The following is a 21015-nucleotide window of genomic DNA, read 5'->3' on the forward strand; positions in this document are numbered from 1 at the left end:
CCCTACTCAGGTATACTGGGGAGACCTGGGGTCTAAGACAAGTTATTTTGGGTACCCTAGGAATGGATGTTGGGGAGGTTCTGGGTAGACAGTGAAATATTATGAAATGTATAAGGGATTCAGTCACCTCTTCCCTTTCCTCTTTTGCTTCTGGGGGGGGCTATGATTTTCCCAAACCTGAGTGCTAGGGTCACCTTCCTTCCCTAGGCTAGGTATCAAAAATAAATAATTAGTATGATAGGAAAATAATAAATCCTTACATTTGTATAGCACTTTATACTTTTTTTTTCAAAGCGTTTTCACATCCATTATCTCATTTGATCCTCACAACAACCTTATGAGGTAGGTAGGGCAGGTGGTATGACCCCTATTTTACAGCTGAGAAAACTAAGACCCAGAAAGGTTAAGTGACTAGACCAAGGTCACACAGCTGGGACCAGAACCTTGCCTCCTGACTGTTCATTCTGTGTTCCATGGTAGCCTGACCTTGTTCCCTGGGTAGAGGGAGGCAGAGTCCATGGTAGCAGGGTTCTCTCAAAGGCCTTTGGCTGCTGCTGGAGCTGTCGTAGAGCGTCAGAAACTTCTCCCTAGTCAGCCCTAGTCCTTGATGCTCTACAACAGTGGTTTTCAAACTGTGAGTGTGTGTGTTCCAGAAAGCCCTGGAATACATAGACTAAGTGGGTAGAACTTGGCCCTCCCCATTCTTCAACCCCCTTTTCCCAAATTGGATTCAACCCAAAGAGCTCCACTTTGATCTAGTTTATTTATTGGTGTTCCAATGAACATTTTGTTTTATCAAAGGAAAAACCCCAAAGATTTCTGATAAATAAAAAAGAGAAGAACCCAAAACGTTTGAAAACCACTGCTCTGGGATGGGTATAAATTTGGCTGGTGCCCTAGGGTGGTAAAAAGGCACCTGCCAGGCAGCAGTTATTCCCCTGCACTGAGCCATGTGCACAGAGTGCAATGTTACATCAGAGAAGAGGACAGTCTGGAGAAAGGGAGGAAATAACCACCTTTAGGCTGAGAATTCACAGCCAATTTCATTTCAAACCAGGCCCCTATTCTTAGGGCTTCCAGCATATGCAAGAGGCAGGACTTAGACATTTGAACAAACTGTCAGCTTAAATTCCAGGCCTGGACTGCTTGGGGAGGACCTCCCAGAGGAGCATGGCCTTAAGCATGGTTTGGCAGGAGGGTGGTAGAAGGCAGGGAGGTGAGAGAGCAGGCTCAGTGTAGGGGAATTGTGCTTCCCTCTCCCTCCATGCCCACCCCCATCTGGGCTCTCTGTGCTACCCAGGGTGCTGGAGGGGTCCCTGTAGCTAGTTGCTGCCTCACCAAAGCAGAGACCCAGGTGCCTCCACTCCATTCCCAAAGCAGCACTTCCAGTGCTTGCCGGCAGCACACACCCCTAACTGGCGTGTCACACATCCCAGGGAGGAGGTGGGTGGTGTGCACTTGATCTGAGGGAGAGCTGTCTTGTCATAGACTCTATCACCTCCCAGGCCCCACACCCTGAACAGCACCAGCATGTCCAAGGCATATCAGAGCACCTTCACAGGCGAGACCAACACCCCATACAGCAAGCAGTTTGTGCACTCCAAGTCATCTCAGTACCGGCGGCTGCGCACTGAGTGGAAGAACAACGTGTATCTGGCTCGCTCCCGTATCCAGGGTCTGGGGCTCTATGCAGCCAAGGACCTAGAGAAGCACACGATGGTCATCGAGTACATCGGCACCATCATTCGCAACGAGGTGGCCAATCGGCGGGAGAAAATCTACGAAGAACAGGTATAGGGTTGCAGCAGGGCCAGTGTGGTGCAATGATCAGGCTCAGCCACATAGTAAAAGGCAGGATTGGGTCCAAGGGAGCAAGAGGAAAGCTGTGGGAGGAGGTGGGGAAAGGCAGGAGAATGATGCTCTTCATGCAAGATAAGCTCACTGCTTGAATTGCCAAACTGATCCCACCATCACTGCCACCATTCTCTGACACTCTTGTACCTTCTTCTGCAATCTGTACCACTCTAGAATCGAGGCATCTACATGTTCCGGATAAACAACGAACATGTGATTGATGCTACATTGACTGGAGGTCCTGCCAGGTGAGAGAAGAATGAGAAAAGAAGGATTTAGGGAACCCTGGGGCTGGCACTCTGTGGGTGGGCCAACAGGGAACCAGAATTGTCCCAACTCTGCTCCACTGCCCAGGTACATTAACCATTCCTGTGCCCCTAACTGTGTGGCGGAAGTTGTGACATTTGACAAGGAGGACAAAATCATCATCATCTCCAGCCGGCGAATCCCCAAAGGAGAGGAGGTGAGAGAAAGCATCCTGAGTGAGTGACAGGGCAGCCTCCTGCCTCCCTTCTCCGCCATTCCCTAGGTGCAGGTTCCAAGGCCACTGCCCTTAGATCAGATCTTCCCTGCTCACCATTCTTCTGGGGGCTGGCATTGAGTCTCCCCGCTTCTCTTTCCAGCTGACCTATGACTATCAGTTTGACTTTGAGGACGATCAGCACAAGATCCCCTGCCATTGTGGAGCCTGGAATTGTCGGAAATGGATGAACTAAGAAGCTTTGAGGCTACCAGGCAGGGGAGTCCCCCCCCACCCCCAACCTCTTCCCTGAAAGGGATGAGGGGGAAGAGCGGTAGCAGCCAGAGCCAGGACCCAGGGCTGGGGCTGCCGGCTGACCGGAGCCCCTGGAGCAGGAGGCTGGGGCAGAGGGCCCTAGGCCAAGCCCACCCTGGGTACCAGGGACAACCCTCTTCCCCGCCACCGGCCCCCAGGCTGGCATCTCTGCCCCCAGCTCCAGGAGGGGCCAGACAGAAGCAGCCATTGGGCATCTCAGGTTTGAGGGGGATATGGGCCGGGAACTACCCAGAAGCATCTGGGAGGCAGCAGGGAGGGGGGAGGAGGATGTGTGGTCGGGCCTCACAGCCCTGCTGCTCCCACCGACCTCTCCGGCCCAACTCAAGGCTGCAAAGAGACTTGACTAAGCTTGACAATCCCAAAGGCCGGGTCCCACACCTGGCCCTGCCTGCCGGGTCCTGCCCCCACCCTCACGCCCATCCCCTTCCCTCTCAATCTGTCTCTGTCTCCCTCTTCTCCTCTGTGTTTCTGTCTTTCTATGGGTTGTGTTTCCTTGTTTTCCACTCTGACAAATGCAACATGAACGGGAAAGAGGTGCCCAGCTGCCCAGGAGGGCAAGCCAGGCAAGCCGGGCAAGGAGACCCCGCACCCACACCTACCTCATTTAAGTGTTGGATTTTTTGCTGTTTTGAAATGTGAGACCCTCTCCAAGCCCCCCACTGCCCCAGCCCTCTCCCCCACCTCACTGCCCTCTTCTGAGTGGGTGGAAGGGGGGGGGTAGGAGGAGGAAGAAAAAAAACAACAACAAAAAATCCATCTTTGTTTTTAATTATGGGCATGGGATGGTGGTTGAGGCTGATGATGATGAAGATTGGGGATGACTGGCCCCTAGTTGCTCTAGGACTTCCTTCTCCATCTGGACATGGGGGTGGGAGGGGCATGCTAACCTAGGACCAGGTTATCTCCCTCCTGTTAGCTCAACCCCAACATGAGCCCATTTGCCCTCCAGCCCCTGAATGGGGCGGGTGGGGGGGTAGGGTGAGGGCTGTCCCTAAGTGGCATGCCCATACCCAGTGAGGCAGGGTGTGGCCCAGAGCTCCCACTTTCCCTCAGTCACCAAACTGCTGCTGGTCTGGTGGGAAGGGGTGGTGACGTGAGGGTGGGGGAGCTTAGTGTCAGCGCGGGGAGGGTGGGGGGTATTTATCTATTTATACATGGGATTGTACATAGTCTTGTGGGGCATGGGGGAGCCGGCTGGAGGTGAGAACCCTCCCCTCTCCCCCCAACCCCGGGGAGAGCAAATGTAAAACTACTAATTTTTGTGCTTTATATATTCTATATAAATATATCTATTTTCTTTTTACAAAACCAGTTTATAAATGGTAGGGGGGCATGGGGCGGACACATGGAGCTCCCCTTGTGGGGGAGCCCCCTCCATTACCCAACCTACCGCCCTTTTCCTCACCCCCCCTCCCCACCCCCTGGCTGTGACTGCTGTAAGGTGGGGGTATACAGGCTGGGCGATTCCCACCCCCTGTTGTATAGTTGGACTATGTTGTAACGCACAAAAGTGAGCTGGCCCCAGGGGGAGCCAGAGGGTGATGGGTCCCCTACCTCCCTTCTTCCTCCCCTTTCCGCCCAAGCTTGTGCTGCAGTTGAACCTCTTCCTGGTGGCAGGGGTAGGTAGGGGGTGGGTGAGGCCCCATATCCCTCTCTGGTAGGGAGCCATGGGATGAAGATGAAGCTTATATGCAGTTCTCTCCTAGGGGCTGTGGGCAAAGGGCATTTTGTAATTACTATTTTCAAAAATCAAATGTCTGGAGTGTGTAGGGGTGGGCTTGACAGCAGTGGATGGGCGGGCCTGCTGGAGGGAGAGCACGTTCGGTCGCTGTTGTGATTTTAGGTTTGTTTTTGTTTTGTTTTTGAATTGGGGGGTTGTGGATTGTTGGAGGTAGGGAGTTTTTTGGGTTTTTTTTTGTTTTGTTTTTGGTTTTTTTTTTTTTTTTTGACGCTGCTTCCTCAACTGTTTCAAGCTGCAAATGTTTAAGAGAATAACACCCACCCATCCACCTCCCCCTACACACACAGACACACACACACACACACACAGGAACCACTGTAATTAAATCAGACCGTCAGACAGTGGGGAGACTGGGCTACTGCCCCCAAAGCCACAGCCATTAGATGTTCCTTTTCCAAGAGCGAAAGGTCTAGGCTATAGGGAGGGGGAGATTGGCTCCTGTGAGTCAGGCTCTGGTTGGGGCTTGGGCCCTGGGATTGGGAAAAGGGAATGGGGCAGACTTTGTAAGCATATGCTAGGTATCCGATAGTCCTGTAGAATTTAGTGAAAAAACCTTATACAGTTTTTAATTTTTATATAAACTATAACTCAGACCCAAGCTACAAGGTTGGAATTTTGGTTGTTGAATTTTTTTTCTTTTCTTTTTTTTTTTTTAAAAGAACCCTGCCTGTATAATTGCATCAGAACCCCCCTCCCCCCCTCCCCCCGTGTTTGTATTTTGGGTTGGTTTACACTTGCACATACTCAGTTTTCAGTTTTCCCCTTTACAGTCTTCTCCCCCTCACCTCCAGGACCCTCCCCCTTTTTAAAAAATAAATCGCTGACAAGTGTGAATCCCGTGAAGACTTTATTTTGTGTTGTGTGTATCCTGTACAGCAAGGTTTGTCCTTCGTAACAACGGATTAAATGATTCCCTTTTTTAAAATGCCCTTTCCTTCCACCCCCAGCGCCCCTGTCCTTGGCATGTTTTGTATCAGCGATCATTCTGAAATGTACATAATTTATGTTGCGAGAGGCAAAGGGCAAGTTTTGGATTTTGCTTCTTCCAAGTTTGTTTTTAAACGACAAATAAAAAAAGAACATTTTAAATACAAGCGGCTCCGTCCCATCACCCTCGTCGTCCGTCAGCGGATCTATGAGGTCCGCGAGGATCCCGGGGAGGGCGGTCCCGGAGGTCAGGCCACCTCCGGAAGGGCGGGCTTTCCCTCTTCCGCCGTTTTCTGGTGTCTGTCGTCACCCAACGGAAGTGGCGTCGCGGGCTGGACGTGGGGCGGGACCTACCCAGATCCAGCTTCCTAAAGCGAAAAAGTCAAGCCAGCGCCTCTTGCAATGGAGACGGTGAGGAACGCAGAAGGGCGGTGGGGGGCGCTGTGGAGCTTGAGACCCCCCGTTAGGGGACCAGGAGGGCTGGAGTGGGGCTGGCGCCAGTGCGGAGCAAACGAGAAGCCGGGCGTCAGCCAGCCCTTTGACTCTGTCCCTTCGCTGTGCGCATCTTCTGGTACTGGGCCGCGCCGGTGCCTTCCGTCATCTGTGCTCTCAGCCCCAGCGGGCAGGAACTCGAGTTTCCTCCTGGAACCCAGGCACACCCTGGCAACCTCGAGCCTTCTTTATTGGCTCCTCGAGCTCGTCAGGGATTTCCCTTAGCTAGGTTATGATCCTGCTTTCCTAAGTGGGGTGGGGAGGCGGGGTTCGGTGGGACCACGCTTGCAGGTAGCACCTGGCCCCCTGTTTGTGATCCCTGCAATCCCTGGCAGGAGGGACATCTGAAAAGCTTTTAGATTGTATTGTGTCCAGAAAGTTCCCATTCCTTTAATCACACCGAGAAGTGGTGTTTCCCTGAAAAAGGCCGCTGTGTCCCTGGACAAGTTTAGGTCATGCCCTGCTCTGCGATTCTAAGCAGGCATGTTGGCAGAACTCATTCTTGGCGAGTAGACAAGACCAATTGTGGCAGGCCCCTGTCACCCTCCCAGGGATGCTACAGGTTGCCTGCTACATGTTGGGATACCCCTCACTCTTGGGGTTCCTTTTCTAGAACTTTGGAACCCTTCCCATCCAGTTCCAGCTGCACGGTTTTAATCATGTATTCGTTGTCAGACAGTCACTTTTCCCATCTTGGTTTTATCATCTGCTACTGTAGGAGCTCTGGTAGCATAGTGCCTAAGGCACTTGACTGCTAACCAGAAGGCTGGCGGTTCAAACCCACCAGCCACTCCTGGAAGGAAGGTTGGGCAATCTACTTCCTTAGTGATACTGCCTCGGCAACCCAAGGAGGGGTCGCTATGAGTCGGGGCCGACTCGACGGCACATAACAACAACAACAACTGTAGTTGTGTAAGGGCTGTTAGTTCACCCTTCCTTGGATCAGTTTACATGCCCAGGGTAATTCTTTGCTGCACAGTTTCTCTGCCTGCAGAGAGGTTATGTCCCTTAGATTATAAAGAAAACTGAGACCAAAGTGCCAAAATGATTTGCAATTGGTCACCCAGTCAGGGAATCAGTTCCTACAGATTGAGAGAATTTTGAGCAAGGGTAAAGGGTCTGCTTCCGTTACATTCAATAACCATTAACGTTTCTTACTGGTAGACATATTATTCTTTACAAAACATTTTTTATATAGATTTTCTAATTTAGTCCTCACACTTTATTTACTGGGTTCGACTATGGGAATAGAAATTATTTTTAAAAGAGAAAGCAAGCCCCACCTTTGAAAATGGCTCTGGAATGGGGGGTGAGGAGGGCAACTCAGCTACAGCTGTTGTAATATAGACTATAATAAATGCCACAATCAAGATAAAAACAAGGGGCTGTGGAAGCACAGGGGAGGGAGATCTGGGTTGAAAGAACAGTGTAAGCAAGGGCATAGAGATTTGGGTATGTAGAGAATACCTGGGGGTGAGCCAGTGGCTTGATGTTGCTGGAGCTTTAGATTTTGGCCACAGTAGGAGAAAGTAGGCTGAGGTCATGTTGAAGGTATTGCATACCATGCTAAGTTTGAACTTTGTTTTGTAAAAAGGGGACCCTTGGAGGGTTTATGAGCAAGGTAGTGAGTATACTTAGGAGTGTTCCTAACAGCTTAATGGCTTCTTGTAAATGGATTGAGCTACTTCAGAAAGTAGTGAGTTCCTTGTTGTTGGATGAAAATCTCTTCCAAACCTGAGATGCTTTGGCAAGAGAACTTGGTGACAGCATGAAAGATTAATTAAAGGAGGAGAGAGATTTGGGGCAGGGAGACCAGCTAACACAATATTGCAAAGTAAGAGGGAAAAGCTTAAGCTAAGGCTAACAAAATGGAAAGGAGAAAGATGGATCTGAGGCATTGCTAACATATCAGCATAGCTTATAGACATCAAGGAGAATGAAGGAATCGAGACTACAATTCTAGGCAGCTGGGATGACAGCAGTGCAGTTAACAAAGATGGGAACCACAGGAAGAATAAAATCGGAGGGACAGCTATTGGTTTTTATTGCTGCATTTGAGGAGTCTTTGTGACATCTGTGGTTGTCAAGCAAACTGCTGGAAATGTGGATCAGGAGTTCAGAAGAAATTGTTAGTCTGTGTCGTATCTAACCTCTGTCTCTCTAATAATATTTTGTATTTATGTTGTACAGTGATACTTTTACAGGTCCCTTATGTTATTAAAAGATAGGAGTGGACATGATTACCCTGCTTCTATGTGGAGAAACAGAATGATAAAGTCATGTATTTAGTTTTTTCTTTTATGTCAGTATCTGTATCCTTATTTAGCCGAATGCAGCCTTTTTCTATATGTAACTTAGTCTTAAGTCTCTCTTTTCATTATCAGTATGAATTATTAACATTATCAATTTGAGAATTAAAAAACAATTGAGAGTTACATGTAAAACCCTGGGCTAGGTGCTGTGGGGGATACAAAGAAGTGCAAAACAGTTGTTCCAGGCTTTTAGAAATGTATAATCTGTTTGGCTAGATAGTGAACAAAATGTATATATGAACAAAATAACTGTAGCCCTGTGCAGCATGTAAGTATCATATGGTGGGTTCAGTATCTTCTACAGAAGTAGCTGTTCCTGTGCCTTTGTAAGACTGTTACACTGTGTGTATCTTTACTGCTGAACAGCCCTCTCGCCCACTTAAAAGTGATAAAGCTGTTGTTCCAATAGCCTTGCCAAGATACCAGGCCAAGCTGATAGATTTATACAGCCCAGAGGGAAGAGGGAGATTATCCCCCTTTCCTCGCCACCTTGCCCATTAGGGGAGGGAAGCTTAGGGCTGCCCTTCCAACTTGACTGACCATTTGCCAATCAACCTCCCAGGTTCAAGCTAAGGCCTTTAATTTCATGTAACAACAGACGCTGTGGAGGTAAAGTGTGATTTAAAGTTAGTCTTGGGAATTGCCATCTTTTTAGGCAAATAAAGTGCACATTGTATGTTTTTGCAACCTGCAAACACCCTCCACTCCTGCACATTATTTTTGTAAGTGCACTATGTCAATTTTTTTTAACATGTTTCTGGCTTCAGTTTCTATTTTTGATCATGTGGAAACTTCATTTAAGGTAGGCATTGATTTTTTATTACTTGAAATTTAAGTCCAAAGCATTTACTGGTAGATCAGCTGTGGAGCTAATGCATTATAATTATCAACTTAAATTAATAGAAACAAACACATAGTTCCAATGGTTTATTTTCCAGTTACTTGGGGGACTACCCAACTCAATCCATGACTTCTTGCTCATGGTTTATATCTTTATTATACAATTATGATCAAAAGTAAAATTTTCAGCCTGTTTTTATAAGCAAGAAGTTAAAGAAAATGAACAGAATGAAATAAAATAAATAGAATAATATTATTTACTTGTAATATAGGAGGATGGATGATTAAGGCTGACATTCACTTCTGGAAATGTCACAAGACATGCACAGCCTATGCTAGAACTGTTTTAGGTAATTTCATCATATCCATGCTCTATAAGCATGGGTGCATTATTTAAGTGAGTTTATTATTTGCCTGGGGAAAAACGGCATCCAGAGCAAAAGGAGCCAAAACTGTTAAAGCCAATAAATGAAAGTTGTAATGATCCCTCCTGGGTTCCAAGATAATAATGAAATTTCCAAATATTTTCACTTGAGGGAGCATAGAGATGGTTCTTAATGTTTGTCTCTATTCAGAGCACTCTTGGGCAAGGAAACTTTACAAACTAGCATGCCCTGGGCTTTGGCAGCCTTTGACTCACAAGGGTGCTGGGAAGAATTTCTGAACATTTGTACTTCTCAGTCACTCAGTCTTTGTCTGGCTGACAGTCATCTGGTAGGATCCTCCCAGATGCATCATAATGATAAGGGAAAGGAATCTGGCTATGACTCTAGTGCCCACAACTATGCCTTGTGAGTTTTGGTGAAATGCGGTGTTGTCTCTCTGGCTTCCCTGTTTTAGTAACAGTAGATCTGTGTAAACTTGTGGGGTCAGCCCTAAGCTCAAATTTTCTAGTGTCAGCTTTTAAGACCCAGTATTTCATTAGAAAGGCAATGTAGTATGTAAGAGGTTAAGACTATAAGCTTTGAAACCAGATAGATCTGTATTCAAATCCCTACTTTACCTCTTGCTAGCCATATGACCTTGGGCTTACTGTCTCTCAAACCTCAGTTTCCTAATCTGTGAAAATATGTATCTCAAAGTTGTCATGAATATTAAATAAGATAAATTTGTAAAGGGTCCTGTTGTGCTTCAGAGGAACTCATTGATGTACCAGCCCTTCCCCTAATGTTGCCAGGCTAAAATGCATGGAACGAGGTTAGGCTGAATCTGTGTTTTTCTTGTCTCTCCAGGTCACTTCTTCAGACAGCTCCCTAGGTCTTGAAAGTGATCATCCTCAAGGTAAGTTCACTGAAGAAAGGAGACTGGGTGTGAAATCAATAGCCAGACCCTAACTTGTCTTCAGCAGTGCTTCTAAATCTTGCTTCAGGTAAAAAAAGAAAAAAAGTTGCTGTCAAGTCAACTCTAATTCTTGTCAACCCCATGTGTGTCAGAATAGAACTGTGCTCCATAGGGTTTTTAATAGCTGGTTTTTCTGAAGTAAATCTCCAGGATTTTCTCCTGAGACACCTCTGTGTAGACTTGAACCTCCATCCTTTTGGTTAGCAGCTGATCATATTAACTGTTTATGCCATCCAGGGTATCCCCTGGGAAAATCAAAGCTGGTCTAGATAGTGTGCCAAACCACACACATCAGGAACAATAGTTTAGAGAAGATCACTCAGAAATAAATGTTGGGCAGAGTTGGGATGCTTAAAGTTATCTTTAATTTTTAAAACTACTTGAGAGAAACTTCTGAAGTACAGGTAAGACTTGCATAGGCAACTCTGGGCTGGCTAACCATGCTTTGGAAGTCTCTGTGAGTTTCTAAGTAGTCCAGAAATAATACCACCATGATTTTATCATTTAGTGAGCTCATTAAAGGAGCTCTGGTAGCATAATGCCTAAGAAGGCTGGAGGTTCAAACCCACCAACCACTCCTCGGAAGGAAGGTTGGGCAGTCTACTTCCATAGTGATACCACCTCGGAAAACCAAGGAGGGGTCACTATGAGTCGGGTCTGACTTGACAGCACACACAACAACAAACGAGCTCATTAAAGCCACTGAGCATACACCACAAATTATAAAAAGGTCTCGAAAACCCTTGGGAACAATCCAGAAATAAAGTCACTAAACCTTAAAATCCAGGGCACAGGAGAAGGCATTTCTAATGCCTGCCCAAATACTTGATTACAACAAAAAGGACAAGTGCTAGACCATCTGGAAAGAAGCAAAACTTACAGGAATCTCTGGTAAAGAATTTTTCTCAGGAACACTCCTAGGTCTTCCTTGGACATGTTTATTTTCATTAGCACTAAGGCAGGGGTCAAAACTCAAATATTCTACATGGACCAACCAGTAAAGTGTGTGGCATTTGACTATGACAATCTGTAGATCTCATGTCCCATCTAAAAGGAGGCAGTTGTTACTATTCAAGAATTCAGTACTTACTTTTGCCAGATCTTCTGATTTCCAAAAGAAGCTGGAAACTGTTGTATAAATCTCCAGATTTTTAAAATTTGGCAACTGATCTATTTATAAATGAAACAGCAAGAAAGCCAAATCAAACATGTTTATGGGCTTCTAACCTAAAATGACAGTATTTAGGTATCAATGTAGTATACCTTACACTGAGAGTCCAAAGAGTCTATGAATCCTCAAGTTTGAAAAACAATGGCAGGCTTCCAGTTAAGGACAGTGGATTGAATACATACATCTACTTTCATTCCTTCACAGAAAGCCAATAAAACCACCATAAAGTAATTTTTAAAAAAAGATAGAAGAAACAATGGCAACAACTTTTAGAAGTTGAAAAGTAGACAGAAGAGTGGTAAATTTTATCAGAGCTGAAACAAACTGAATTATAAACCGCAGTAGGGAAAGCCAAGGAGCACTGAAGCTCTAAGAAGCAGTCAGATTCCTTACCCTGTGTAATGCAGCTGGGCAACTCCCCCTCAAACTCTGGAAAGACTAAAGGTCTAGAGAGAGACTCGGGCACAGTTGAAGGCTGAGGTACTATGCTAAAAATAGGGGCAGGGAGCCCTCTGCACCATTCAGCTTCCAGAATGCTCTCAGAAGACTTTACCCTCCAAACAGGAAACTGGATAATGCCTCTCTCTAGAATCTGACTGGCTCAGTGGGAAAGTCCTAAAAACATAAGTATTGAAAGTACACCCATCTAAATGGCTCACAGTCAACAAGCCTCACTCACATGCTTAGAGCATCTAATCAGCTTTAAAGCCTGTACTATGAAAATATGATTTGAATCCTCCTTTAAACCAAGGATTACCAGATATCTAAAGAAAGCTTCTAATATGAAAAGAAGTGATACAAACTGCCACCCTTCTCCAAAAGAAGCAAACAGGCAAAAGCAGCAGGGGGGAAGAGTCGCTGAAAAGAGGAAGACAATTTAAAAGTTAACATTAGTATATACTCAGATGAAAGAACACATTTGCACCATGAAACAAGTACAGGATACAATGAAAAAAAAGAATTTTCAGAAAACAAAAAAGGGCCCTTACTAATAAAAAAGTATAGTAGCAAAAAATTTAGGAGCTTTGGTGGCATAGTGCCTAAGGCACTTGACTGCTAACCAGAAGGCTGGCAGTTCAAACCCACCAGCCACTCCTCAGAAGGAAGGTTGGGTAATCTACTTCCATAGTGATACCACCTAGGAAACCCAATGAGGGGTCACTCTGAGTTGGATCCAACTTGACGGCGCATAACAACAACAACAAAGCAAAAAACTTAAGCTCATTAGGTTTGGAAAATCCAGCTGAGGAAATCTCCCAGAAAGTAGGCTTAAAAATCAAAGTGGTGGAAAATAGCAAAGAAAAGATATTTAGCAAAACAAAATGAAACAGAAAAACCCTTAAAGAATCTGTCTAAAAGGTCCAGCATCTGAATAATAGGAGTTACAGAAACAGTGAATAAATAGGAGTTACAGAAACAGAAAAATGAAAAAACTGAGGGAAGGAAATAATTCAAGAACATTTTCTGGAACTAAAGGAAATTAGTTTTCATAGTGAAAGGACCTATTGAATGTTCGGCACAATGGATGAAATTGATCCACCCAGAGCACAATCTACATGAGATTATAGAACACTGGGAACAAAGAGAAGATCCTACAAGTTTCCAGAGAGAAAAAACAAGTCACATACAAAGAATCAGAATTGTCTTGGATTCAGCAACCCTGGAAGCTAGAAAGCAGTATGGAGAGATTCCTTCAACATTCTACAGAAAAATAAATTCCAACCTAGAATTCTATATCCACCACATTTTAAATCAAACATGAGGGTAGAATAAAAATATCTGCAGGCTACAAGTTCTCAAAAAATTTACCTCCCATGCACCCTTTCTCAGGAAGCTACTGGAGGATGTGCTCTACCAAACAAGGGAGTAAATCAAGAAAGATGGTAACATGGGATACAGGGAACAGGAGCACCAACACAAGAGAGACATGAAAGGAGTCCCCTGGATGGTGATTAAGGAAGAGCCCAGGATGACAGCAGTGCACACCAGGCAAACCAGCCCAGATTTGAGCAGGTCAGAAGGCTCCGGGAGAGACTTCTTCGGGTAGTTTAAATTGATAGAATATCTAATGCTTCTGAACTTGAGAGAAAATTTAGACAATTGGTGAAGAGTGTGAGGATTTAATTAGTTATATGTACTGTAAATAGAATATTAAGAAACTAAAAAGACAAGACTATTATTATGAAACAAAGTTGTGAAAGAAAAAGAAATCAGAGTTTACTGTTTGGCTTAGCTCTGAATTATGTTTAGATAGTCAAAATGATTTAAAAACTGATGTAACCAATATTAAGATTTAATTCCTAGAAGAATGGAGGGATATAGAAGGTGCATGTTTGTGAAGGGGTCTTTATAAGAAAGAGAAGTAAAAATTCTCATCTTCCTTGGTAGGAAGATAATAAATAATGTCCCCAAAAATGAAAAAAAAGTAGAAATACAAGCATGTTATTTATGGACATAGAAATAAATATCAGCTCAAAGAGGTGAATGTCCTCATTTCCATTGTTAACAAAATGTATAGAATCATTTGACTCATTAAACTGTGCTTGTGTGACTTTGGTAAAAATTAAAAATTAGTAACAACTGGCCTAAGATTTAAGAGCGTGAGCTTTGGAGTCAGGCAGATCTGGGTGTGAGTCTTATTTCTGTCACTGACTAATGGTGTGACCTTGAGCAGTTTATTTAACTGTTCTAAACGTGTCTCATCTGGAAAATGGAGACAATATTTACCTCACAGATTTGCTGTAAGAATTAAATGATGTAATGTTTTTAAGTACACACAGCATGTAGCACATTCAGGCCATTAATTAGGATGTTGCATCTTCAGTTGAGAGCAAGCAGTTAACATCAGAGAAGTAGAAAGATAAACATCAGCCAGGCTCTCCCCCTTGTTTAGAGCAGGTGGAATGAATTCTGATTCGCAGGGTGGACTTTCAGGTGTTTGGGGTCAGGTTGGTTGAGCACTGGGCTCCAATTTAGTGTTCATCAGAAATGGCCAGGCTTGGACCATGACTTTAACATCTGCAGATCTTGGAAGAATTTTAAGAAGCTTACTTAGTTTTTCATTTTTATTGAGGAAAAAAGAACAAGTGAAAATGTGCTAATTACCTACATGAAATGAAAAGCCAGTTTAAGATGAGAAAAAGCTTTAGACTAGGACAGACAAATGATAAATATTACAGACTTTCTGTTTTAGTTACCCATCTTTTGGCTAAAGAGCGAATAGGTATCTTCCTACCTGGACAGAGAATTTGGATTAAATGGTTTCTAAGGAATTTATTCTGGTTTTGTGGGAATAATAAGAAAAAACAGATACAATAGGGGACCTTATAAAAATCATGCTCTAAATATAGTAGAAACTACAGCACTGTTTTGTTTTCTGCCTCTTGATTGGGAGTTGTTGCATAGAAGGAAGCTACTAATTCTCCTACCCCATGCAGAGACCCCAGAATCCAACAATAGCGTGTATACTTCCTTCATGAAGTCTCATCGCTGCTATGACCTGATTCCCACAAGCTCCAAATTGGTTGTATTTGATACTTCCCTGCAGGTGAGTGAACTCTTTTCCCTACCCTCTTCTTTGGAGCCTCTGGTTCAATACCTCTCATCCTATCTCATCCCACGGGGTAATATTCTTGTCTTTCTGTGCGGTTAGTCTCATGTTTTCCCCAACATATTCAACCCCTATTCTTTAAAGTCCTGCCCTTTGTGAATTTCCCTTTATGATTATTACTCTTCTGGCTACAGGTTAAGAAAGCTTTCTTTGCCTTGGTGACCAATGGTGTACGAGCTGCCCCCTTGTGGGACAGTAAGAAGCAAAGTTTTGTGGGTAAGCAAAACTTACTGGAATATAGTATTCTTGGCATCTTGTGTTGGGCAGGGAGAGAAGCTTTGAGCAGTGCTGAGAGCTCTTGTCTTGGCTTGTAGGCATGCTGACCATCACCGATTTCATCAATATCTTGCACCGCTACTATAAATCAGCCTTGGTAAGAAACCCTAGCCCAGTAACTGAATCTACTTTCCCTGACCAAAGTCCCTAATTCTCATTTCCTTTTTCCTAAGCAAGTCGTAAGAAGTTAATGAAGCAGGGAGATCAGGACTCAAATTCTGTTGCTTCTGCTTCTAGGTGCAGATCTATGAGCTAGAAGAACACAAGATAGAAACCTGGAGAGGTATATAGAGGAGTGGGGGTTGTGAAAGGATAAAGGGAGGGCGGGTTCACGGAAAATGGTTTTCCATTGTAGTATATTATATGTGAAAATCATTCCTTTTTCCCTCAGAGGTATACCTACAGGACAGTTTTAAACCACTTGTCTGCATTTCTCCTAATGCCAGGTGAGTTCCAACTACCCATTTGTCCAGAAGGTGAAGAGCCATGTCATCAGCATAGCTAAAGCCCCAAACCAAAAGCCCCTATTGGGTTTCCAGTGCTGTAAGTCTTTACAGAAGTAGATTGCCTAAGCTTCCTCCCACAGAGAAGCTGGTGGGTTTGAACCACCAATCTTCTGGTTGGCAGCCAAATGCCTTACCCACTACACTGCCAGAGGTCCATAGCTAAAACCCTAGATACTCAAAAACCCAGGGAAAGGGGCTAAAGAGAAAAGACACTCCTCCCAGATAGACACACACTACTCTTTAGGTCTGGTCTAAACACTGCTTCCCCCACACACCCAAACGCCAGTTTTCCCTGTTGTAAACATACTCTAAGGAGAGATTTAACCACTTTCAGCCCCAGCACTATAGAACTGATCATTGTCTCCCAACTTTCCACAGCTTGTTTGATGCTGTCTCTTCATTAATTCGAAACAAGATCCACAGGCTGCCAGTTATTGACCCAGAATCAGGCAACACCTTGTACATACTCACGCACAAGCGTATCCTCAAGTTCCTCAAATTGTTTGTAAGTGGTCCTCAGCCCAGTTCCTACTTCTTACATACTAGGTTGGCCTTCAGAGGGTGGTTTGAGAGCTTTGAAGTTCAAGCAGATGCTTCTTTCCTCAGATCACTGAGTTCCCCAAGCCAGAGTTCATGTCTAAGTCTCTGAAAGAGCTACAGATTGGCACCTATGCCAACATCGCCATGGTCCGTACTACCACCCCAGTCTATGTGGCCCTGGGAATCTTTGTGCAGCATCGAGTTTCTGCCCTGCCGGTGGTGGATGAGAAAGGTGCGGGTTTGGGTGGGGGTGGGGGAGGGATTCCTGGGAAGTTAGGGTGGCTCAGGAAATCTGCTCCCACCTCAGCCAGGAGTGTGATTCTATGGCAGGGGGAGCCTTGGATGCCAGATCCTCCTTACTGAGCTGCCTCTGTCCCCCTAGGGCGTGTGGTGGACATCTACTCCAAGTTTGATGTTATCGTGAGTGATTGTGTCGGGGCTGGGAGGTAGGGAAAGGGTGGGGGAGATGGGGTATGGACTGTGCAGAGGGAGAAGGGTGTCTCTTCTGGGACCTAAGGATCTTGAAAACTTCCAAGGTTTCAAATCCTGTTTGAAAAGAAACTGATGAACTAGGTGTGACTTAGGGGCATGACTGAAAACTGCCCTAAGTATTTCTGGGGAGGTTGGGTGGGCTGATGTTTGGAGAGTGGCTTGCTTCCCTGTAAGCTCCTTCTTCTTTCTTTCCAGAATCTGGCAGCAGAAAAGACCTACAACAACCTAGATGTATCTGTAACCAAAGCCCTACAACATCGATCACACTATTTTGAGGGTGTTCTCAAGTGCTACCTACATGAGACTCTGGAGACCATCATCAATAGGCTGGTGGAAGCAGAGGTAGGAAAGTCGGAGACTATAAAGCAGCAGGGGAGGCAAGTGGCAAGAGACCTAAGCCTTAAGAGTGGAGTTTGGTGAACTGGGTAAGGGGAGAGGGGCCCACCCTAACTGAGGCTGGCACTAAACACCCTCTTTCTCCCTTGTTGCTCTGTGCCAGGTTCACCGACTTGTGGTGGTGGATGAGAATGATGTGGTCAAGGGAATTGTGTCTCTGTCCGACATCCTGCAGGCCCTGGTGCTCACAGGCGGAGAGAAGCTCTGAGCTGGGGGAAGGGGCAAAGCAGCACTAAGGGATATGCCACACTCAGTGCCTGCCAGCAGCTCTGGGACTCATAGATGAAACCGTGGGAGAATTGTGGCTCTGTTCCCTGTTCAGGAGCCCCCTCCCCTTCTACCTGGGGGCTGAGGGATTTGGAGGAGGAAGGAGAATAGATTTTTAGCTGCCCTTATCCTCACACACATGCTTGAGAAAATTTTAGCCCAGCCTATCTCAACCCCTGTCCCCTTAGACATAACCTCCTTTCTGGGTCAACTATGGGCTCTGTGCCCTCCCTCAGGCAGATTCTGATCTCTAAGAGATCCCTAGACCTCACCTGGCCTTTGCCCCAGCCCTGCTCCTTATTCCACCCTAAAGATAATAGCACAACAGTCTTCATAAAGATATTTTTATTCATTATGTTTCATGCCATATGGGGGAGGCTGAGTCCAGTTAGTGACATTTCTTCCTATAATGGGAGTGGAGAGGATTGTGGCAAGGAGGGCCTTGATGTTCCTACGCTGTTTATATATGAAGGCAGATGGGGGTTAAATGGAGGATGAGATGATTAGCTGAAGTTACTGTTTTTCATGGCAAACCTAATTAAAATGACAAGAATCTTCATCATATTTCAGTGTTTGATTTTTGCAGCTGACAGACACTACTGCTCCAACCTTCCTACTTCATATGGCTTCTTCAACTCATCATTAATAACAATAACACACACACGTATATATGTGGTTATATACATATATATAATCTTACTGTGTGTCAGGCACCATTCTCAGTGCTTTGCTTACATAATTTGTTTAATTTCAGAACAATAGCAGGTACTACTGCTGTTGCAGTTTCATAGATTTTTAAAAAATAAAACAGGCTCAGAGAGGTTAAAAAACTTTCCCAAGAACACACAGCTAGTAAAAAGTAGACCTAGTCTATGATCCCAGTCTGGCTTCAGAGTTCATACTCTTTACACTAGACTTCATGCTTCTCTAATTCTCTTTTAATAACTGTTTCCTGCTCTGCCCTGTAGCCCTCTGCTTTATAATCTCACTTTGCCCTTTGCCTGAACCATAGCTAGAACCCAAGGGAAAGCCCATGACAATGTTAGGTCACTGCAGAATAGATAGACTGAGGGTCTCCTTTAGGCAGAGAGACCTGTCACCACTGTTAACCTTTCATAGTCAGGGAAGCTGGGCTGTTTGGATTCTGCTGAGCTATTGCTATCTTTGAACCCACAAGTGTCTTGCCTTCCAAGGTAAGAATAAGCTGGAGAATGAGGGAGGGGAACAGCAGGACTGAGGTCACCCCATTAGACCCTTTTCCTATGCTGAAACCATGTGGACCAATACAATAGGCAGCACCAAACACTATAAGGAATGCTAATTGGGTATGAACCAGATTTTGGGTATCCTAACCTCTTCTGTGTAGGTATGATATAATTTCTCATCCAAGACCAGAAACAATTTCAGAATAACTCCATGGCCCTATCCCTGCTGTGCCTAATTAAGCTCTCTGATGAACCCCCAGTCATACCATACTGGATTCCCCAAACCAGGTTTCCTGATGGAACACAGGTAACAGCATCAAGGCACTTAGCAGAGCTCAGCTTTCACTGCTGCATTATGGGTACAGAGAGGTCCTCCGCTGCTGCAGTCACCTTTTCACATGCCTCAGCATATTCCCAAACTTGGGGGAGGGAGGCTTCCAAGTAATTAGAATTGGGGTATGTTTATGTGTGTGGGGGTGGGTGTATGGTAGAAAAGACAGATGTCTCTGTCACATTCCATCATGAAGGAGGGTTTGTCTAGAGTGGAGGCAAGGACTTTAAAAAGCCTTAGGATTCTAGTGGGACCTGGGCTGGAAGGAAGACCTTCAAGCAGTCATCAATGCAGCGGGTAGGTACATGGATTCAAGGAGGATAAGGTGGATGGGACAGGCATTTGGGTTCTCCCTAAAGGCCCATGTTAAGGAGCAGGAGGCCTGGGTTCCCAGTCAGTCTCTCCCCTGCAACAACCCTTCTTATCTCATCCCCTCAAATGGAAAGGCTTTTACCTGAAGGACTGCAGATATTTTAATGGAAAACAAATAAGGATCTCTTGCTCTTCCCATTCCCCCCAAAAAACTCAACCAGCCAGTCTGAGTCTGAGGACGGATCTAAGGGAAAGACAAGGGATGAAATTTGGGAGCTTCTATTCTTACCTATTCCTCTAAGAGACAAATTATCCCTTCTTCCTCAGGAGCCATTGCCATGCACATTCTTCCCCCCACCCCCGCCCCTCCCCTCCACTAGAGCTGCTGCCATGGTTGCCAGGCATGGTTGCTAAGTCTCTGCATGTAAGGGTTGGCGTGGGCTGTGCTGCCACTAACATTACCATGGTGAATCAGGGGACACCTGGTATAGGCTTGGGGGGAGGGATCATGTGGATAGATGTAAGCAACAGGCCCCCAGGACAGAATGAGCCTAAGAGGTGAGCATGTTGAGCATCACTTCAGGTGGGGGCTGAGTGAGCCAGTCACTGTGGTGGTGGTGGTGCTGGGGAGCTCTATACTGGGGAATAGGGGTCATTTTTATCATTTCAGTTGCTAAGGGATTGGTTGTGCCAAGGAGCACGCCATTCCTCCACCCTTTCTGAAAGGGTGCAAGTGCATAGCACTCTATTCTGTCCTCCATAAGACTGGGCAGAGCTGTGTGGGCACAAAACAGAGTGACCCTAACGTCCTGGCTTCTGGACTAGGGGGAGAGAGCCTGCTGCTGGGGGAGGGCTCCATTGGTTCCCAAGGACAAACATCTAGAACGAGAGTGGCAGGGCAGTTTTGATGGTCAAGCCAGACTCCTGTGCCCTGCTGTACCAGCAGCTTTGTGCTTCAGGACTGAGGTGAGGGGTTAAGGGTGTGGAAGTCGCCCTCTTTGAGCTCAGGGGAGGCAGCTGTCCCCCAGACTGGCACAAAAGCTGCATGAAAGCCACCGCCTCCTCCCTCCATGCCTGAAAGCTGGTTACTTATCTCATCTCTGCACCCGAACCACTGTCGCTAAAAATAGCCCCCAGCCGTGGGCCAGCCCCTCCTGCACCCCAACCCCATGGAAACCAGCAGAGTGGCAGGCAGAGACCTTGAGTTACATTCCCACCACTCCCTGTCCTGAAAACTGAAGTCCAAGCAGGAAGTAAGGGCCGAACCCTGGAGGTCAGGCAACCTGACAAGCAGGAGAATGAAGAGTTAAAACGGCGGGCAGGTTGGAGAAACGGGGGTGGGGGAAGGGGGTACTCTCAGTTTGGCAAGAATCAGAAGTCCCCCGTCCATTCGTGCGGGTCCTATCAGGCTTGGGGGACAAGAGCAGTGGGAAGGGGCGTCCAATCCTAGGCCCCAGGGGGCGGCCGTGCACGTGGGGGAGGTAGCAGCGCGGAGCCGTCCGCGCCATGTCACATGGGCGCGCACACACACAGACAGGCACACACGTGTGCCCGGGTATATATAGTCCCTAGTCCCTGGGCCCGTCGCTCTGCAGTGGGCGCCGGC

At 45.9% G+C, this 21015-nt stretch overlaps 2 protein-coding genes across 2 annotated transcripts in view; both read left to right on the plus strand.

Moving 5' to 3' along the window:
- Window positions 1–2570, plus strand: part of KMT2D (lysine methyltransferase 2D) — a 44872-nt gene extending 42302 nt beyond the window's left edge. Inside the window, exons 51-54 of the mRNA XM_042780546.1 lie at window positions 1506–1791; window positions 2029–2102; window positions 2209–2317; window positions 2478–2570. Of these exons, the coding sequence (XP_042636480.1) occupies window positions 1506–1791; window positions 2029–2102; window positions 2209–2317; window positions 2478–2570 (562 nt within the window). The remainder of the gene's footprint in view (window positions 1–1505; window positions 1792–2028; window positions 2103–2208; window positions 2318–2477) is intronic.
- Window positions 2571–5720: 3150 nt separating this feature from the next.
- Window positions 5721–17502, plus strand: PRKAG1 (protein kinase AMP-activated non-catalytic subunit gamma 1). The gene is made up of 12 exons (XM_007937858.2): window positions 5721–5729; window positions 10195–10243; window positions 14912–15021; window positions 15219–15300; window positions 15399–15457; window positions 15598–15643; window positions 15752–15806; window positions 16245–16371; window positions 16473–16638; window positions 16789–16826; window positions 17094–17240; window positions 17398–17502. The coding sequence occupies exons 1-12, from the start codon at window positions 5721–5723 to the stop codon at window positions 17500–17502; spliced, it is 993 nt and encodes a 330-aa protein (XP_007936049.1).
- The last annotated feature ends 3513 nt before the right edge of the window (window positions 17503–21015 follow it).

This window comes from Orycteropus afer, unplaced genomic scaffold, assembly GCF_000298275.1.
Source record: "Orycteropus afer afer isolate SDZICR_OR568_19922 unplaced genomic scaffold, OryAfe1.0 scaffold00045, whole genome shotgun sequence".
NCBI classification, from domain to species: Eukaryota; Metazoa; Chordata; class Mammalia; order Tubulidentata; family Orycteropodidae; genus Orycteropus; species Orycteropus afer.

What these genes read in the sequence shown, in the direction of transcription:
- PRKAG1 (XM_007937858.2), top strand. An exon ending in GCCGGTGGTGGATGAGAAAG is followed by an intron (nt 16,639 to 16,788) that starts GTGCGGGTTTGG and finishes CTGTCCCCCTAG; the next exon opens with GGCGTGTGGTGGACATCTAC. An exon ending in ACTCCAAGTTTGATGTTATC is followed by an intron (nt 16,827 to 17,093) that starts GTGAGTGATTGT and finishes CTTTCTTTCCAG; the next exon opens with AATCTGGCAGCAGAAAAGAC.